Below are 16,489 nucleotides of genomic sequence, written 5' to 3' on the forward strand. Positions count from 1 at the left end.
TAAAAATTCCGATTTATTTTATTATGCAAAGAACATAAAATCATTTTGGGTGGGCGTCCCCGTTAAAGAAACAGCGATATTGAAATCATTAGATATGCTAACGAGCTGTGTTGATTTCCATGGATAATTAACCAGGTATAAACACTGAACGAAGGCCGCAATAGGAAATGTCTGGACGCTAGTGATGAGCGGCCCGATACCCGCGAGTTGATCTCTTCCGACTGCTCTCCCTGCCCACGACCTTCCAAATTCTGGCTTCCGACTTGAGCTTTTCTGGAGGAACTCTACTGGCGATTTCGTCGCGATCCGATGCGATGCGCAAAAACGCAGTCGTCAAGTCGGATGCGATTGAAATAAGGTAAGCAACAGGAACGTCTGATAGTGTCACAGCATTCGTCCGACACAACGCGACTGTCGGATGCAGATGCGTCGCATCAGATGTACGCTGCAGCTTCATCCGTCATCTCCATATCTTACCTTATTTACCTGCGTTTTTGGAACGCGTCGGATGGACGCGCGCCTCTCAGATGGACGTGCGCCTCTCGCCTTTGTGACGTCGGTGGGACGGGTCTATAAAAGGAACCCAGAAGTCGGGTTCGGGCGGGTGCGGGTCAGGAAAAGTCCGACCTACACATCACTACTGTACGGTAGTAATGTATGGGAAACATAGGTTTGGACCGGCACTCGCACAAAATATTTGGGCCACGCTCTTACCTCTACCATTGCCGCTCTTCCCACTAGTGACCTGAAAGTGCCCCAACTTCCGCGTCGTTTTGCACCCCCTCCCGGGTGGAGCACGGGCATTTAAGGAAGCATGGACCCGCCGGCCGGGTACAGGTTTTGAGGAATTGGGTTAAGGTTGGGTACAGGTTTTGAGGAGTCGGTTTAGGATCGGGTACAGGTTTGAGGAGTCGGGTTAAGGTTGGGTACAGGTTTTGAGTAGTCAGGTTAGGATCGGGTGCAGGTCGAGTATTTTTCAACCCGCTCATCACTACTGTATGGACCAGGAATCTGGAATGGGTACGACATTTAATGCCGGCTTAACAGTCGTATATACTAAGAAGGAACCAATCGCTTTTAGAAACGGATCCACTCGCCTAGGAAGCCACAGTGTTCTAAGGTACAACAGGATTGGTTACGCATTTCATGCACATCTTCCATTATACACACGGAAACAACAAGTCTCTAGCTCAGTGTGCGCCCACAACATTCCTTTTCTCTGTAAATGTATCAATCAGTGGTACTGCCTAAGCAAAACAGTGTGGCAGCTCCCTGAAAACAGGTATAAACAGTAACACACGAAGAAGAAATGTTCTGCACAATAAATGATACCCCCAATACTATACTGTATATTAAAGGGTAAATATATGGAATACATGCGAATAGTTAACAGTGAAACATTTTTACTCATGTATTACCTTTTAACCAAAATGACGCTTTTTTACGGTTGCATAGAGGAGGAATGTTTTCTTTATTAAGCATAACATCTCTTTTTTTTTTTTTCGGAAAAATTAAAGACTCTTTGAACTGGTAGAACCATAAAAATCTGGAATTTGCAGCTTTCTTCCCCAAACAGAGGGAGAGACGTCAGGCACCGCAAGCGACCGTTTAACACAAGGCACAAACGATAATCATTTGAAGTCGCCGCGACGGCAGAAATGGCAGAAACGTGACAAAAAGGTGACGCTGTCCCTGAGAAATGCAAAAGGGAACGTTGTATGACCACTGATTTTGGTGGTGGATGTTGACCACTGACCGGATACATAATAAAGGCTTCCATCGCTCTCACAGGAGATACAGTAGTATAGTTATCTCAAGTGTTTCCACCCCAGAGGCTGAACTACAACTCTCGGTGATGCTCTGATGGCTGCCGGCACTCCCTGCCTAATTCAGAGCACCCATACATTGTATAGAAATATTTAATACTTGGCTGCCGTACCCCAACCTTCCCAACAGTGAGTCCATAATGGGGTTTGGTGAAGAGCAAATATTCAGATACTAATCCCAACCCCCAACTAAGAGGGGCAGATTCCTTCATCATAAGTAAAGGCCGTTTTGGGAACAATGGCTGCATTTTGGATATGGAAGTCAAACTTCCAGGAGCCCGTCATGTGAAGGCAACAGCCGTACTCAACTTTACAAAACGGCCCTCAAAATCACAATTCCAGGGAGAACAAACTAAACCGAGAACAGAAGCATTTTTAAAAGATTTACAAACACACGCGGGGAAGTCTCCAAAAGTTTGACGGAGCATTAATGACATTTCCCGAGAAATGGGGGGGGAAAAAAAATCATTCAACGTCAAAACAGCAGGAGTTGGCCAGGACTTTCTTTGAGTTTAGGGAGGACAACATGCACCATAGTCACACATTAATCTAATGGTCTAATCCAGTGATCCCCAACCAGTAGCTCGTGAGGAACATGTTGCTCCCCAACACCTTGGATGTTGCTCCCAGTGGTCTCAACGCAGGAGCTTTTTTTTGAATCCCAGGCTTGGAGGTAAGTTATAGTTGCATAAAAACCAGGTCTTCTGCCAAACTGAGCCTCAATGTAGGTTGACGATCCAAACAGGGGCTACCAAATGGCCAATCACAGCACCCCAAGAACATTTTTCATGCTTGTGTTGCTCCCCAACATCTGAATGTCGCTCACGGGTTCAAAAGGTTGGGGATCCCTGGTCTATGAGAAGCCCTGGACACCGGCTGAGTGGAAGGCAACCCAAAGCTGCAGCCTATCACAGTGAGCCTTCTCAGTCCCACCATCCATGGGGCCACACGGACCCTGTACGTTACTCAACGAGGCAAACTGACTTGATGTGGAAACCTGAGTACATCAATTTTTTTGGATTTGGAAATCTATTTACAAAGGGGTTCAAAACTTCTTCCCCCCAAAAAACTTTTATTAAAAAAAAAAAGCTTAAATTAAAAAGACAAAACATAAGTGAAATAATATTAAAAAATATAGAGAGCGGTGCTGAACAAGGTAATACGGCTGTGTTTAGGGCTAAAACGCAAAAAAGTGTCCCAGTTGGCAGGTAGGGTGGATGCTACATGGCCGCAGAGAGCGCCACTTTTCCTTTGGTGGCTATCAATTCCTTGTCGTCCGATAGAGTTTGGTTCTTGTTGCTAAGCTTCTCCTTCAGCTTCTCGAGTTCATACTCGTGCAAGATCTTTTGAGTTAGAAACTTTTCACGTTTGACCCGAGCCTTCACCTCCGATGGGATGTCAGGGATCAGCCAGGCCACGAAGAATTTGACAAGAAACACCACATGCTGCAGGGGAAACACAAACAATTTGGAGAATCAAGCTGATGTGACAACTAGGGAGGTATAGGTTGAACCCAAACTTGCAGGTTTACTTTTTGGCTGCCCGGGTTTGGGGGGCTAAAATGGCCTGGGTGCAGGTGTAACCAATGCCCAACTCACGGCACAGAACTTGCCCTGTACTTGTGCTCCTCATTAACATTGGTGGCATAGTGTACCCAGAAATTATGCTGAGGCCTTCAAGTGTCTTCTCAACTGAAGATTTTGCTAATTTTTGTCAGTAGCCAGAGAAAAGACAACACTTACCTCCATTATAATGATGAAGGCCATTTTGGCAGCGAGGATATGCCAGTACTGCATGGTGACTTGGTACTCCTTTCCATGACCAGGGGGATAACGATAGTCTCGATACCTGAAGGTTTAAGCAAAAAGCAGCTTTGGGTTTTTGTATTCTTTAGCGGATCCAAAAGATGTCCTCAAGAAATAACTTGCTACATGAGCCACAACCCTTATTGCGCTGATAGAGGAGACAATCATTAGATATTCCAAGAGTTACCTCTCCAAACATGTGGCCACCCTTAGGCAGAAGAGAGGTCTTCAAACTTCAGATATGTGAAACTATATGACCGTAATAGTCGCCCTGCTACAATTTAGAGAGGTCCAATGTGGTTTCATTAAAGCAATGGTGCTCTACAGTAAAGCAACCGTCAACAAAAAAAAAAGTGGTGTGGCTACCTACCTACAGCTGAGAACGTTCATGTCATTTTTCGTGGGCATGCTCTGCTCCTTAAAATCAGTGACGTTAAAAATCGAAAGGCTGCTGCTAATGTATCCAGACATGGGCATGTCTTTATCTTGCGTGTAGGCATAGTAGTACACCAGGCGAGGAATCATGTCTGATGTGAAGGCCACAATGAAAGCCTGAAAAAGGAGAGTAATTATGGGACTTTAAAAAGGGGGAAGTGAATGAACTTTGAACTAATGAACTTTCAGTCCGTTGTAGACAGTTATAGTGTAAGATAATCTGCAGTAAGTCCATTGACATGAGTATAGCGTTAAGGTGGCCATAGACTCAAAGATCCGCTCGTTTGGCGACATCGCCAAACGAGCGGATCTTTCCCCGATATGCCACTAAACGGCATGGCTATATCGGGGGTAATTCGAACGTTCGGCCGAAGGATCGAATTACGATGCGCCAAGGGGCTCCGACGGGTCGGTCGGTTAAAAATCCAACCTTCCCTATCGATATCGTGGCCAGATATCGATCGGGAAGACCCGTCGGAAGCCCCCATACACGGGCAGATAAGCTGTCAAATCGGTCAAAACGACTGATATCGGCAGCTTTATCCGCCTGTGTATGGCCACCTTTAATCAGTTCATGCACACGAAAAGCTGAACTTTCACACAAAAAGTCTACAAGAACAAATGTCCTTGCACTTCTAGACTAGTCAATGAGCCCTGAATTCATAACCGTCTGCTGAAACTGCCACCTGAATACAGGGCGGCATCGAGAATTTGTGGACACTGGAGACCCATATGCCTTCCTGGGCCTGCCCCAATCTACCCAATTCTACCCCAATGCATTTAAAATCCACCCACACCATCCTTTTAACATACACCGCACCCCCTTTAAGCCCTCTGCTTTAACCAAGCCCCCAATAAGACCCCTCCCTGGTTCCCTTTCTCTGAATAAGCCCCGCACCCATCAATTTCCCTTACATTTGTTACAACTGAGAGAATAGCAATGCCGTTCAGGATTTCTTGCCACACCCCGATGCTGTGCGCCTTGGCGGCTACCGGCCTCTTAAATTGCGTGGTCAGCTTCCACGAGTCGACCCTGATCTCCAAAATGTTGTTCAGAAGTGCGAGGAGCGGCGCCAGCGGGAAGGAGGCCACAAACAGCGTAATGAATCCAAACTGAACCACTAAAGCAGAAGAACAAAACAGTGATTGGCTCAAATTTGATCGCTGTCAATCAAACCAGGTTCCTGTTATGCAGAGAGGCCGTTTCTTACCCATTTCAAGATATTCGTAGAAAAGACCCAGACCACCAAAGGTCTGAAGGTCGCCATCTTGTTCCCATCGGCTGTAGAGATTTTCTGGATGATTCCTGGCTTTCCTACGCTTCAACCAATTCCACGTCCATCTGAAACGGTGTTGAACATGAGGATTGAGTGAGAGGCTTGTATAGAAACGATCTATTCCATTCTACAAATTCCCACCCAAAATGATCTCTGTACTCACGGAACAAATGCTTCTTGAATGTTGCCCCAGATTTGCTTTCCGGCCATAACAATGGTGAGCTGCGTGGTCAGTTCTATAAGGCACCCGGCTGGGTCACACTACAACACAACAGAGGCTTTATTAGATCTACAATGTTCATTGACTTTCTATCCACCAGTTGAACAAAGGGGTTATAGGCAACAAGAATTTTACATTTTATTGGGAAGTTCCAGAAGCATCCTGGCCTGGAGTTGGAGCAACGGGCAAGGGATGACCCCCATCTTGCCCGTATTTCCGCAGACATGGAGGGCAGGGTACGTGTTATATGTTCTACTTCTCAAGCGTGAAACAATGTGCTAGTTATTCCCCCAGGGACAAATTGACTTTAGGAATGAGACCTAGAGGGTCTCTTAACATCTTCTGAAGATGAAGACCACTCAAAGCATCTGCTCACAGAAAGTGTATAAAAATGGGCCCAAGGTTTCTTAGCGATAGCTCCACAATGATTTCAAAGAGGTCTCAGATAACAGACAGTAATGTATAGACCCAGTCCTACCTTTCAACCACCAGGAGGCAACCTTTCTTACTCTACGTGTCCTTCAAATTATACAAAGTGTGAACATTAGGGGGCAACTTTTCTTTATTCTTGCACGTGAACTTGGCTAACACTGCCCATACTAAGTGTTTCATATGACTTATAGCAAGTGTCTTCCAGCAGGATGATCCTGTCTGATATCTCTGATCGGTCAGTTGGGCGCCATGTTGGTCAGCGTATTTTGGTAGGTCTATTATTTATGATCATCACCATTCAGCCCAAAGACTTATACCGTACAGGATCAGCCCACAGTAATCCCCCTCCCCAAAGTAGAAATTGACTTTAGGAATGAGACCTAGAGGGTTCTCTTACCATCTTCTGAAGATGAAGACCACTCAAAGCATCTGCTCACAGGATATATAATAATGGGCCCAAGGTTGCTTAGCAATAGCTCCACAATGATTTCAAAGAGGTCTCAGATAACAGTAATGTATAGACCCAGTCCTACCTTTCAACCACCAGGAGACAACCTTTCTCACTCTACGTGTCCTTCAAATTATACAAAGTGTGAACATTTAGGGGCAACTTTTCTTTATTCTTGCACGTGAACTTGGCTAACACTGCCCGTACAGGTATAGGATCCCTTATCCGGAAACCCCATATCCAGAAAGCTCCGAATTACGGAATGGCTGTCTCCCATAGACTCCATTTTATCCAAATAATCCATATTTTTAAAAATGATTTCCTTTTTCTGTGTAATAATAAAACAGTAGCTTGTACTTGATCCCAACTGAGATATAATTAATCCTTATTGGAGGCAAAACCAGCCTATTGGGTTTATTTTATGTTTATATGATTTTCTAGTAGACTTAAGGAATGAAGATCCGAATTACAGAAAGATCCGTTATCCAGAAAACTCCAAATTACAGATAGGTTGTCTCCCACAGATTCCATTTTATCCTCATTATTCAAATCTTTAAAAATGATTTCCTTTTTCTGTGTAATAATAAAACAGTCGCTTGTACTTGATCCCAACTAAGATATAATTAATCCTTATTGGAGGCAAAACCAGCCTATTGGGTTTATTTAATGTTTAAATGAATTTCTAGTAGACTTAAGGCATGAAGGCCCACATTACGGATAGATCCATTATCCGGAAAAACCCCAGGTCCCGAGCATTCTGGATAACAGGTCCCATACCTGTACTTAGTGTTTCATATGACTTATAGCAAGTGTCTTCCAGCAGGATGATCCTGTCTGATTTCTCTGATCGGTCAGTTGGGCGCCATGTTGGTCAGCGTATTTTGGTAGGTCTATTATTTATGATCATCACCATTCAGCCCAAAGACTTATACCGTACAGGATCAGCCCACAGTAATCCCCCTCCCCAAAGTACTGAAGCCCCTTTATGTCATAATTCTATCCCCCGATATTAGGGATGCACCGAATCCACTATTTGGGATCCCCGAATTCCTCGTGAAAGATTCACCTGAATATATGCATATGCAAATAAGAGGTGGGAAAGGAAAAACTGGAAAGAGACCTAATTTACATATGCAAATTCGGATTTGGTTTGGCCACACACAAGGTTTCACCGAATCCGAATCCGGCTGAAAAAGGTCGAATCCTGGATTCGGTGCCTCCCAACCCAATATAGACATTCACCTCTTCGTTTCTCCACTTGCCAAACAAATAGGTGTAGTCGGCAGGGTAACCCACAAATTTGCCCTTAAAGAAGGCGACGTAGAAGCAGGAGGAATAGTAATTCACAAACTGGAAGAGGAACATTTTCATTGTGAGTCGGTTCTCATACTCCAGGTGGGTCCTTGGGATTTCTGCAAATATAAGAGAAGCAGAGAGTGAGGGTTGGATTGTATAAATGACCAGTATCACAGGTTGGTTTCCATTATTCCCTATGGCAATAAGTGCACAGGAGCAACTTTAATGGCGGTTATCTCAGTCCGATGCAACTTCTCAGCCAATGGAAATACAACTAAATAGATACAGCCCTTTGTAACGGAATACGTAGCAAATCTCTTGATTCATAAACGGATCTAAAGAAAGATTAATTTGTAAAAGCTAGAGCCAGGAGATAAGATCCCGCAACTGCCAACCAAACAGAACTGCCGTCCCCTGAGACTCTGCGAAGACAAGAAGTGAAAAAAATAAGGGAATATTGAATTTATCTCTGAAACCTTGAGACTGAATGGATTTTCCTTCAATCGATAAAATCGATAGAACCAAAACCTTTGTTGTAGTGACAGTGCCACCTACAGGCCATACCCAGGTAACACGTCCAGCTGTAGTACATAGAGCCCAGTGTTACACAATACTAACAAGTGAGTGGGAGACAATTCTCAGCAGTGGGTGAAATCTGACAGATGCTTAGGAATTCTTCCCACCGATACAGAAATATCCAGTTTACATGTGTCTCCCTGTCCTCACTGGGGGGGATTTTCAGCACCCAGCCAGCGAAGTGATATACAGTATATTGTTATCAGGTTATTGACCGTTAATACACTATAATGTTTGTATTTGTGCCAAAAAGGAAATAAACATTGTTAAAAATAGGCTGGAAAAACACATTCGGTCCCAGTGGCTGCACAGATCCTATCTGATCCCCATTGTAAGCAGCAGTCCTGTCCTGCTTTATGGCAGCTGAGATTCTAGCTATCTGTATAACAGAACATTCTGTCCCAGTGGCTGCACAGATCCTATCTGATCCCCATTGTAAGCAGCAGTCCTGTCCTGCTTTATGGCAGCTGAGATTCTAGCTATCTGTATAACAGAACATTCTGTCCCAGTGACCGCACAGATCCTATCTGATCCCCACTGTAAGCAGCAATCCTGTCCTGCTTTATGGCAGCTGAGATTCTAGCTATCTGTATAACAGAACATTCTGTCCCAGTGGCTGCACAGATCCTATCTGATCCCCATTGTAAGCAGCAGTCCTGTCCTGCTTTATGGCAGCTGAGATTCTAGCTATCTGTATAACAGAGCATTCTGTCCCAGTGGCTGCACAGATCCTATCTGATCCCCATTGTAAGCAGCAGTCCTGTCCTGCTTTATGGCAGCTGAGATTCTAGCTATCTGTATAACAGAACATTCTGTCCCAGTGGCTGCACAGATCCTATCTGATCCCCATTGTAAGCAGCAGTCCTGTCCTGCTTTATGGCAGCTGAGATTCTAGCTATCTGTATAACAGAACATTCTGTCCCAGTGACCGCACAGATCCTATCTGATCCCCACTGTAAGCAGCAATCCTGTCCTGCTTTATGGCAGCTGAGATTCTAGCTATCTGTATAACAAGAACATTCTGTCCCCAGTGGCTGCACAGATCCCTAATCTGATCCCATTGTAAGCAGCAGTCCTGTCCTGCTTTATGGCAGCTGAGATTCTAGCTATCTGTATAACAGAGCATTCTGTCCCAGTGGCTGCACAGAATCCTATCTGATCCCCATTGTAAGCAGCAGTCCTGTCCTGCTTTATGGCAGCTGAAGATTTCTAGCTATCTGTTATAGACAGAACATCTTCTGTCCTCCCGTCCCCCTCCCCGCCCCCCCTCCCACCCCTCCCCCCCGGCCTGAGTTTCAGGCCCCCCCCCCCGCCCCGCCCTCCCCCGCCTCGCCCCCCCCGCCCCGGCTCTCCCCCCCAGCCCTCCGCCCCCATCCTCCCCACGCCCCCCCCCCTCGCCCGCCCACCCCCGCCCCGCCGCGCCCCCCCGCCCCCCCCCCCACCCCCCCCCCCCCCTCCGCTCCCCGCCCCCCCCCCCAACCCCCCCGCCCCGCCCCCTCCCACCCCCCCCCCCCTCCACTCCCCCCCGCCTCCGCCCGCCTTGCCCGCCCCCCCCTCCCCCTCGCCCCACCCCCCCGCAGGCCAGCCCCGCCCCCGCGCCCCCCCCCCCTCCCGCCCCTCTCCCCTCCCCGCCCGCCACCCGCCTCCGCCCCCCCGCCGCCCCGCCCCGCCCCGCCGCCTTCCGCCCCCGCCCCCCCCCCATCCCCCCCCACGCCCCCATCCCTCAGAGATAATCCTCATATGCTACCCTGCCCCAGAGCTGACCGCGGCACACCCCGCTCCCCATGCCTCATCACGGTCCCCCACCTCCCCCGTCCTCGCCTCACCAAGTCAACAGTAGGCCGCATGAAAGCGAAAGGGCCGCGCTCCGCTAGACGCGGCGCAAGTGATGCGGACCGTCGAGTCACTTATCGATCGGTCACCTGCCGGTGATTGCGGTCTCCTTCGCACTCACACACGGCCGTCCCTCCGCCCACACTCCCGCGCCCCCGCCGACAAAGTTCGGCCCGAGGCCGCCCGCCCCAGCATGACACAGGACCCTGATGCTTCTTACCCCCCCCCACCCACCCCACCGGCGGAGCCCTCCCCTGCCACCCCACAGCCCGAAAGCTAGGCCCGCCCAACACGCGTCGCCAGCTCTATCTGGACCACACCCTCCCACCCCCCCATCCGAGCAGGGTGCTCACACCGGCCCCTCCCCCACGCTGCCCGACACCGAGCATACTGATCCCTACCCCCCGCCCCCCTCCCCCCGTGCCCCTCGCCCCCCCGCGCGCTCCCGGCCGCTCCTCTCTCCCCGCCCCCCCCCCTCCCCCCGCCCCCCCCCCGCCCCCCCCGCTGCCCCCCCGCCCCCCCGTCCTCCGCCCCACCCCCCCCCCACCCCCCCCACCCCCCCCGCCCTCGCCGCCGCGCCCTCCCGTCTCCCCCCCCACCACCGCCTCCCCCTCCCGCCCGGCCCCCCCCCCTCCGCCCCCCCCCCCCCCCTCGCCCCCCCCCGCGCCCCCCCCCCCCCGCCGCCCCTCGCGCCTCCCTCCGGCCCCCCCCCCCCCCTCGCCGCCCCACCCCCACTCCCCCGCGCCCCACCATCCCCCGCCCCCCGCCCGCCCCCGGCGCCTCCCCCGCTCCCTCCCGCCACCAGCCACCCGCCCCTCTCCCGCACCCACCCGCCCCCCGGCCGCCCGCCGCTTCCAAGCCGTCCCGCCCCCCCCCTCCTCTCTCTCCGCCCGCCGCCCTCCCCGCCCGTCCCCTCTCCCCCCGCCCGCCCCCCCGCCCTCTGTCCACCCCCCCTCTCCACCACCCCCCCCCCCCCCCCCCCGCCCCGCCTCCTCGCCCCCCACCCCCCCCCCCCCCGCCCACGCCCCTCCGCACCAGCACATGCCCCCCTCCCCCCCCCTCCGCCCCCCCCCCCCCCCACCCCACCCCCGCGCCCCCCCCCCCCTCACCCACCCGCCCCCCACCCCCCACCCCGCCCCCCCCCCCCAGTGGCTGCACAGATCGGGTTCTGATGCGCTACGATTGTCAAGCTGGGAGAAGGCAGGTGCCTGTCGCTCCGTGGTTTATGGCAGCTGGAGAATTATAGCGTATATGTTAACAGAAATTTGTCCCGAGTGACTGCACAGATCCTATCTGATCCTGTTACCGCACTGGAAGTCATTACCCTATCCAGTAATCCATATGGCAACCCGGCTCATAATGACAGAAGTTAAGGATCATGTATTGGCGATAAAGTTCAGGACGGAGGCCGTGTGACGACGTGGCCAGTTGAGGGGTCGTAAAGTTCTTTTACAGGCTCCAGGGTCAGATTATTCTCCATGATACTGGCGAACGCCGCATAGACCCACAGCCGATAGACTATAATGGCAATGATACTGGCGATAATCAGTGAAATCTGGAAGGAATTTTAAAGAAAGGTCAGTCAGTTGGACGCCAGGAGGAACATACGAATTACACAAAGGTGAGAATGTTACTGAGGTCAGTGGTGAAGTTTATTTAAGTTTAATTGCAACTGAAATGATAAATGAACTTGAACTATGTGAGAGTGTTACCATACGTTGTTTGCGTGGGTAATTGCCCCTTTATTTGATGCTGATGACCACAGTATGTGTGTGTGTGTGTGTGTGCGCATGGACTAATGACCTTAGATTGTAGCTCCTTAGAGATAGGGGTAATGGGCAGCCGGGCCTATATATATATATATATAGGTAAATATATATGTTAGTTTTATGGTTAAAGTGGACGCCGTTCACCCAAAAAAATTATTCAAAAATCCTATTTTGTTCACATTAGTCCAAGAAAATGAACTTTATTTACACTATAATAGAGATTTTTGAAACTTGTTCTTTCCTCCTCAAGTCTGGGAATTCATAATTAAAAGAACAGGCAGGAAAGCCACTTTTGGTGGACACTCTGTTATTAAAAGGCAACCTGTGGCATCATCATCAAAATCTTGGTTTGTGAACCAAGAATGCAAGGACTGATTGTCATCCCCCATGGTCTCGGTTACAAGACACAATTAAACGGTGAAGAGAACGGAGACATGTGGGAGCATGACCACTAGAGCTGAAGTAAAGTGAAGCAATTGCTCCCTGCCCCGCCTATCTATGCTAGGCATAGAGGAGCGGGGAGACAATATTTGATTGACAGCTGAATTTTTAACAAATGAGTTTACAACCAGTTATGAATGCTTTTAAATTAAAAAGTTTGAAGGATTGGCATTTCATGTTTAATTTGAAAAGGACTTTTATTATACAGATTTTTGTGTCTGGGTGACGGGTCCACTTTAAATCAGCAGAACAGTAACATTGTCACACTTTGCGGTTGATGGATCTTTCTGTGGGGAACATCAGACACTGCCCACCAAATAAATGGCTGCAAAGCTCTAATCACCCCCATACACAGAACAGTTTAAATTCATGCTGGTACCCAGGTTAAACTGCAGCACAATACAGAGTGTAAACACGAAGAATAAGGGATTGTGTCATCAGCCCCCTAAGTTTGCTCATAGTCTGTACAGAGAGATCCCATAAAACTATGGCAGGCATAGTTCCTGTATCTAAGTACACATTCAGCAGGAAGACAGTCCCTAGTTTGCTCATTAGTCTGTCACAGAGAGAATCCCATACAAACTATTTGGCAGCATAGGCTATCTCCCCTGTAACTAAGCACATTACAGGAACAGCGCCCCTAGTTTGGCTCATAGTCTGTACAGAGAGATCCATAAGAACTTTGGCAAGCATAGGTTTCCTGTACTACAGTACCATTCAGGCAGGAACAGTCCCCTAAGTTTGCTCATAGTCTGTACAGAGAGATCCCATAAAACTATGGCAGCATAGGTATTCCCTGTACTAAGCACAATTCAGCAGGAACAGCCCCCTAAGTTTGCTCATAGTCTGTACAGAGAGATCCCATAAAACTATGGCAGCATAGGTATTCCCTGTACTAAGCACAATTCAGCAGGAACAGTCCCTAAGTTTGCTCATAGTCTGTACAGAGAGATCCCATAAAACTATGGCAGCATAGGTATTCCCTGTACTAAGCACAATTCAGCAGATTTTGGATTATAGTGACTCTTTCATTAAGTTTCCATTTCTTATTTGGCTGTTTGTCTTTTATAGAATTGCTCCAGGAATACAAACAGTAGAGGACTAGTGGACACCCATGCCTAGTGACAGGGGGCACCTATTAAGGCTATTATCTGGCAGACACAGCTTAACCTCTGCAAATACATCCTAAAATACAATCCTATTCAACATAATATTAATTAACATAACATTAATATAACAGTATTTATTATAGACTTTTTAGCATTTGGCAGTTGTTTAACCTGGGTGACCAAGCAGCATAGAACACTCCCCCATTAAAGCCACCTAATAGCAGCAGCCCAGTAAAGGGGAAAATAACCCAAGACAGACGTTAAGGGAAGGATTAGAAATATAAAGGTGCTCACCCAGAACAAAACCGTAGCTCCAGAGAAGCAGAACCGAACCGCCTTGCTAGAGGGAGGCAAATAGGGCTCCATCTCCTGAAACAGTCAAGCAAGCAAAAGCCAAAATTCACCAATGAGCAGGAGAGAGAACAAATCTGCATGAGAATGAGCCCCTCGCTGGCAGCCAACCGTCCCTGAATTTTATAGGGGCTGAAATGTAGGGGGTTCTGCGGACATTCTGAAGCGTCAGTGGCACCCAAGAATTGTTGTTTGTAAGATTGGCATAGAGATAACCCTTGGGGGCGGGGCATGGCTAGAGACTTCCAGCGATATGAAATCTGGACCGAGAGGGAGCTGCCATATGCATTCACTTGCACTAGGAGCAATGGAGGGGCTTTAATAGAATAGAATATTAAAGATAAAGGAAAAAGAGGACGTTGGTTGGGGATCCAGGGAGGGTTTGCGGCACAGCGAATGCTTTTTTCCCTTTCACCGCAGCAAAATAACCAATTTCCAAAGAATTCCTCCGACAGCAGGAAAAAAAATGGTTAATTTTGTTAGTCGACCGAGGATACTCCGACCATCACGCCTTCTGTGCTTCCGACTGACAGTGACGCTACAATCAACGTGACACCGCATTTACCCTCGCCGTAGCTGTTCCGCTCATTTGGGTAAAGATGCCCGGGACTACTCGCGGAAACCTCATAGGCATGATTCACAGGTGCGTCGGTAGGCGCTGACGGCAGCATGCCTTCCCGTCGCCTTCGAGCGGAGTCCGTGCTATCGAACTCCAGAAAGTACGCGATATCGTGAGTAATCGATATACTTACCCTTTCCTAGCGCATGCTCCCATCTCACCCACGCCCCACGTCAGGATCAGTCGCCCGATACCCTTCCCCAGGACGCACGTCAGGTGACGTGAGCTCCGCTCCTAGGCTGGCCGCCATTTTGTTCGACCGTCTTACCCAGAAGACCACGGACATCCAGCACCAGAACAATTTTGCCAGGATGTTACAAGACGTTTGTTTTATGACCAGCTCATATTCCTACAAAAATGTAAAATACTGGCGAGTCAATCGCTGGCCCAATCGGAATAGCAGCAGGCTTAAAGGGACAGTACAAGTATACCAATGGGCGTTGCCATAGTGATGAAGAGCGGCAACCTGAAGTCATGTTTAAATGCGGAGAAGGAGGTAAATGAATATATAAAGGAATAACTATAGATGAAGCGACAGCTGAGGGGCTCGAATGTGGGCGGGGCCTTAATGGGGGCGGGGCTCAGTGGTTTCCCCTTTAAGGATTTAACCTGGGTCTGGTTTTAAGGATTTGGATCAGAAAATTGCAGAAAGTGCTTGGACTCAAGCAAAATCTTGGGATCCGGGACACCCCTTATACCTTAGTGAATGGATGTGGATCATTATATAAAGGACCAAGCGCAACCAGTGAAATAATTCTCTTTACATTGGGACATGGAGCAGCAGCAGCCGGAGATTAGTAATTAGTGGATCAAAACAGTCACATTTATTTCACCAATGAATCCATGGTTCATTAAAATGTACTAAAGGGGAAGTTAAACCTTAAAGGGATCCGGTCATCAGAAAACATCAAGTTAATAGTGCTGCTCCAGCAGACTTCTGCACTGAAATCCATTTCTCAAAAGAGCAAACAGATTTTTTTATATTCAATTTTGAAATCTGACATGGGGCTAGACATATTGTCAGTTTCCCAGCTGCCCCTGGTCATGTGACTTGTGCTCTGATAAACTTTAATCACTCTTTACTGCTCCGATTCTGATCCGTTTCAAGGTTACGGAGGCACACTATAGGAGAAAATAATAACGGCAGAGATTTATTAACCCATCGAGTGCCAATCGATCCAGGAGGGATATGCCGGATTAACAGCAAAGCCAGCCAGACGTGTGTTACCTGAGTTACTGGATTCTTCTTCTTATCCGTGCACTTGGCTTCGTATTCTGGTCTCAGCTGGAGCTGCTGCTGCTCCTCTTCAAAATCCACCAAATCCCACTCGTATTCCAACCGGGCCTGCCGCCTCTTCCAGAATTCCAGGAACAGAGTCACTGCCAAACCACAGACAAACACTAAACTTGCCTGCAGGATAATGAACGGCTGATGGCACACGGAGCATTTGTACCTGCTGGGGTTGGGAATAAACTGGCGGAAAAAATGCCACCAGCTTTATGTTTATTCGGCCCACCCCAGGCAGAGATATTGGACCGCACAGGTAGATGTAGGGAGGTGAAGCAGGTACTATGCTCCCTGACACTGTAATAACAATTCTATGTTGTTTCATGAGTCAGAAGCAGCAGTGCAGAAAGGATTTGAAAAGCAGTCGCATTATAGAAGTTACATATTTGGCCACTAGGGGCCGCCGTCTCCTATAAGAGCCATATGTGAACAGATAAGCCGCATTGCCATGGAAACACAGATACGTCTGATGGCATTATTAATAATTTATCCAGAACTCACCCCAAATTCCCATGAATATGGCAAAGAAGAGCGTAGCCACGTTGTCAAACATATGAGAATACTGTGTGAAAAGGGATAAAAGAGAAAATCAATTCCGGAAGCAGCGACACAGGGGAACCCGACGCTTGAATTGATTCGAATACTCCCGACGTACCTGCGAGGGCTCACACGTGGAATTTAATCGCCAAAACTCACAGCGTTTGTCGCACAGGGGGCACATGATGATCTGGCCGCCAATACCGGGGTCACAGATTTCTTTGCTG

General features: G+C 48.6%; 1 protein-coding gene across 1 annotated transcript in view; it reads right to left on the reverse strand.

Moving 5' to 3' along the window:
- Positions 1–16,489, reverse strand: part of ano5.L (anoctamin 5 L homeolog) — a 51,461-nt gene continuing 34,972 nt past the window's right edge. Inside the window, 13 exon segments of the mRNA XM_041589714.1 lie at positions 1–3,271; positions 3,569–3,674; positions 4,002–4,183; positions 4,982–5,187; positions 5,278–5,408; positions 5,507–5,604; positions 7,686–7,855; positions 11,473–11,560; positions 11,563–11,703; positions 13,762–13,836; positions 15,666–15,817; positions 16,227–16,287; positions 16,381–16,486. Of these exon segments, the coding sequence (XP_041445648.1) occupies positions 3,047–3,271; positions 3,569–3,674; positions 4,002–4,183; positions 4,982–5,187; positions 5,278–5,408; positions 5,507–5,604; positions 7,686–7,855; positions 11,473–11,560; positions 11,563–11,703; positions 13,762–13,836; positions 15,666–15,817; positions 16,227–16,287; positions 16,381–16,486 (1,741 nt within the window). The 3' untranslated portion in view covers positions 1–3,046.

The sequence above is a fragment of the Xenopus laevis genome, chromosome 4L, assembly GCF_017654675.1.
Source record: "Xenopus laevis strain J_2021 chromosome 4L, Xenopus_laevis_v10.1, whole genome shotgun sequence".
Classification (NCBI taxonomy): domain Eukaryota; kingdom Metazoa; phylum Chordata; class Amphibia; order Anura; family Pipidae; genus Xenopus; species Xenopus laevis.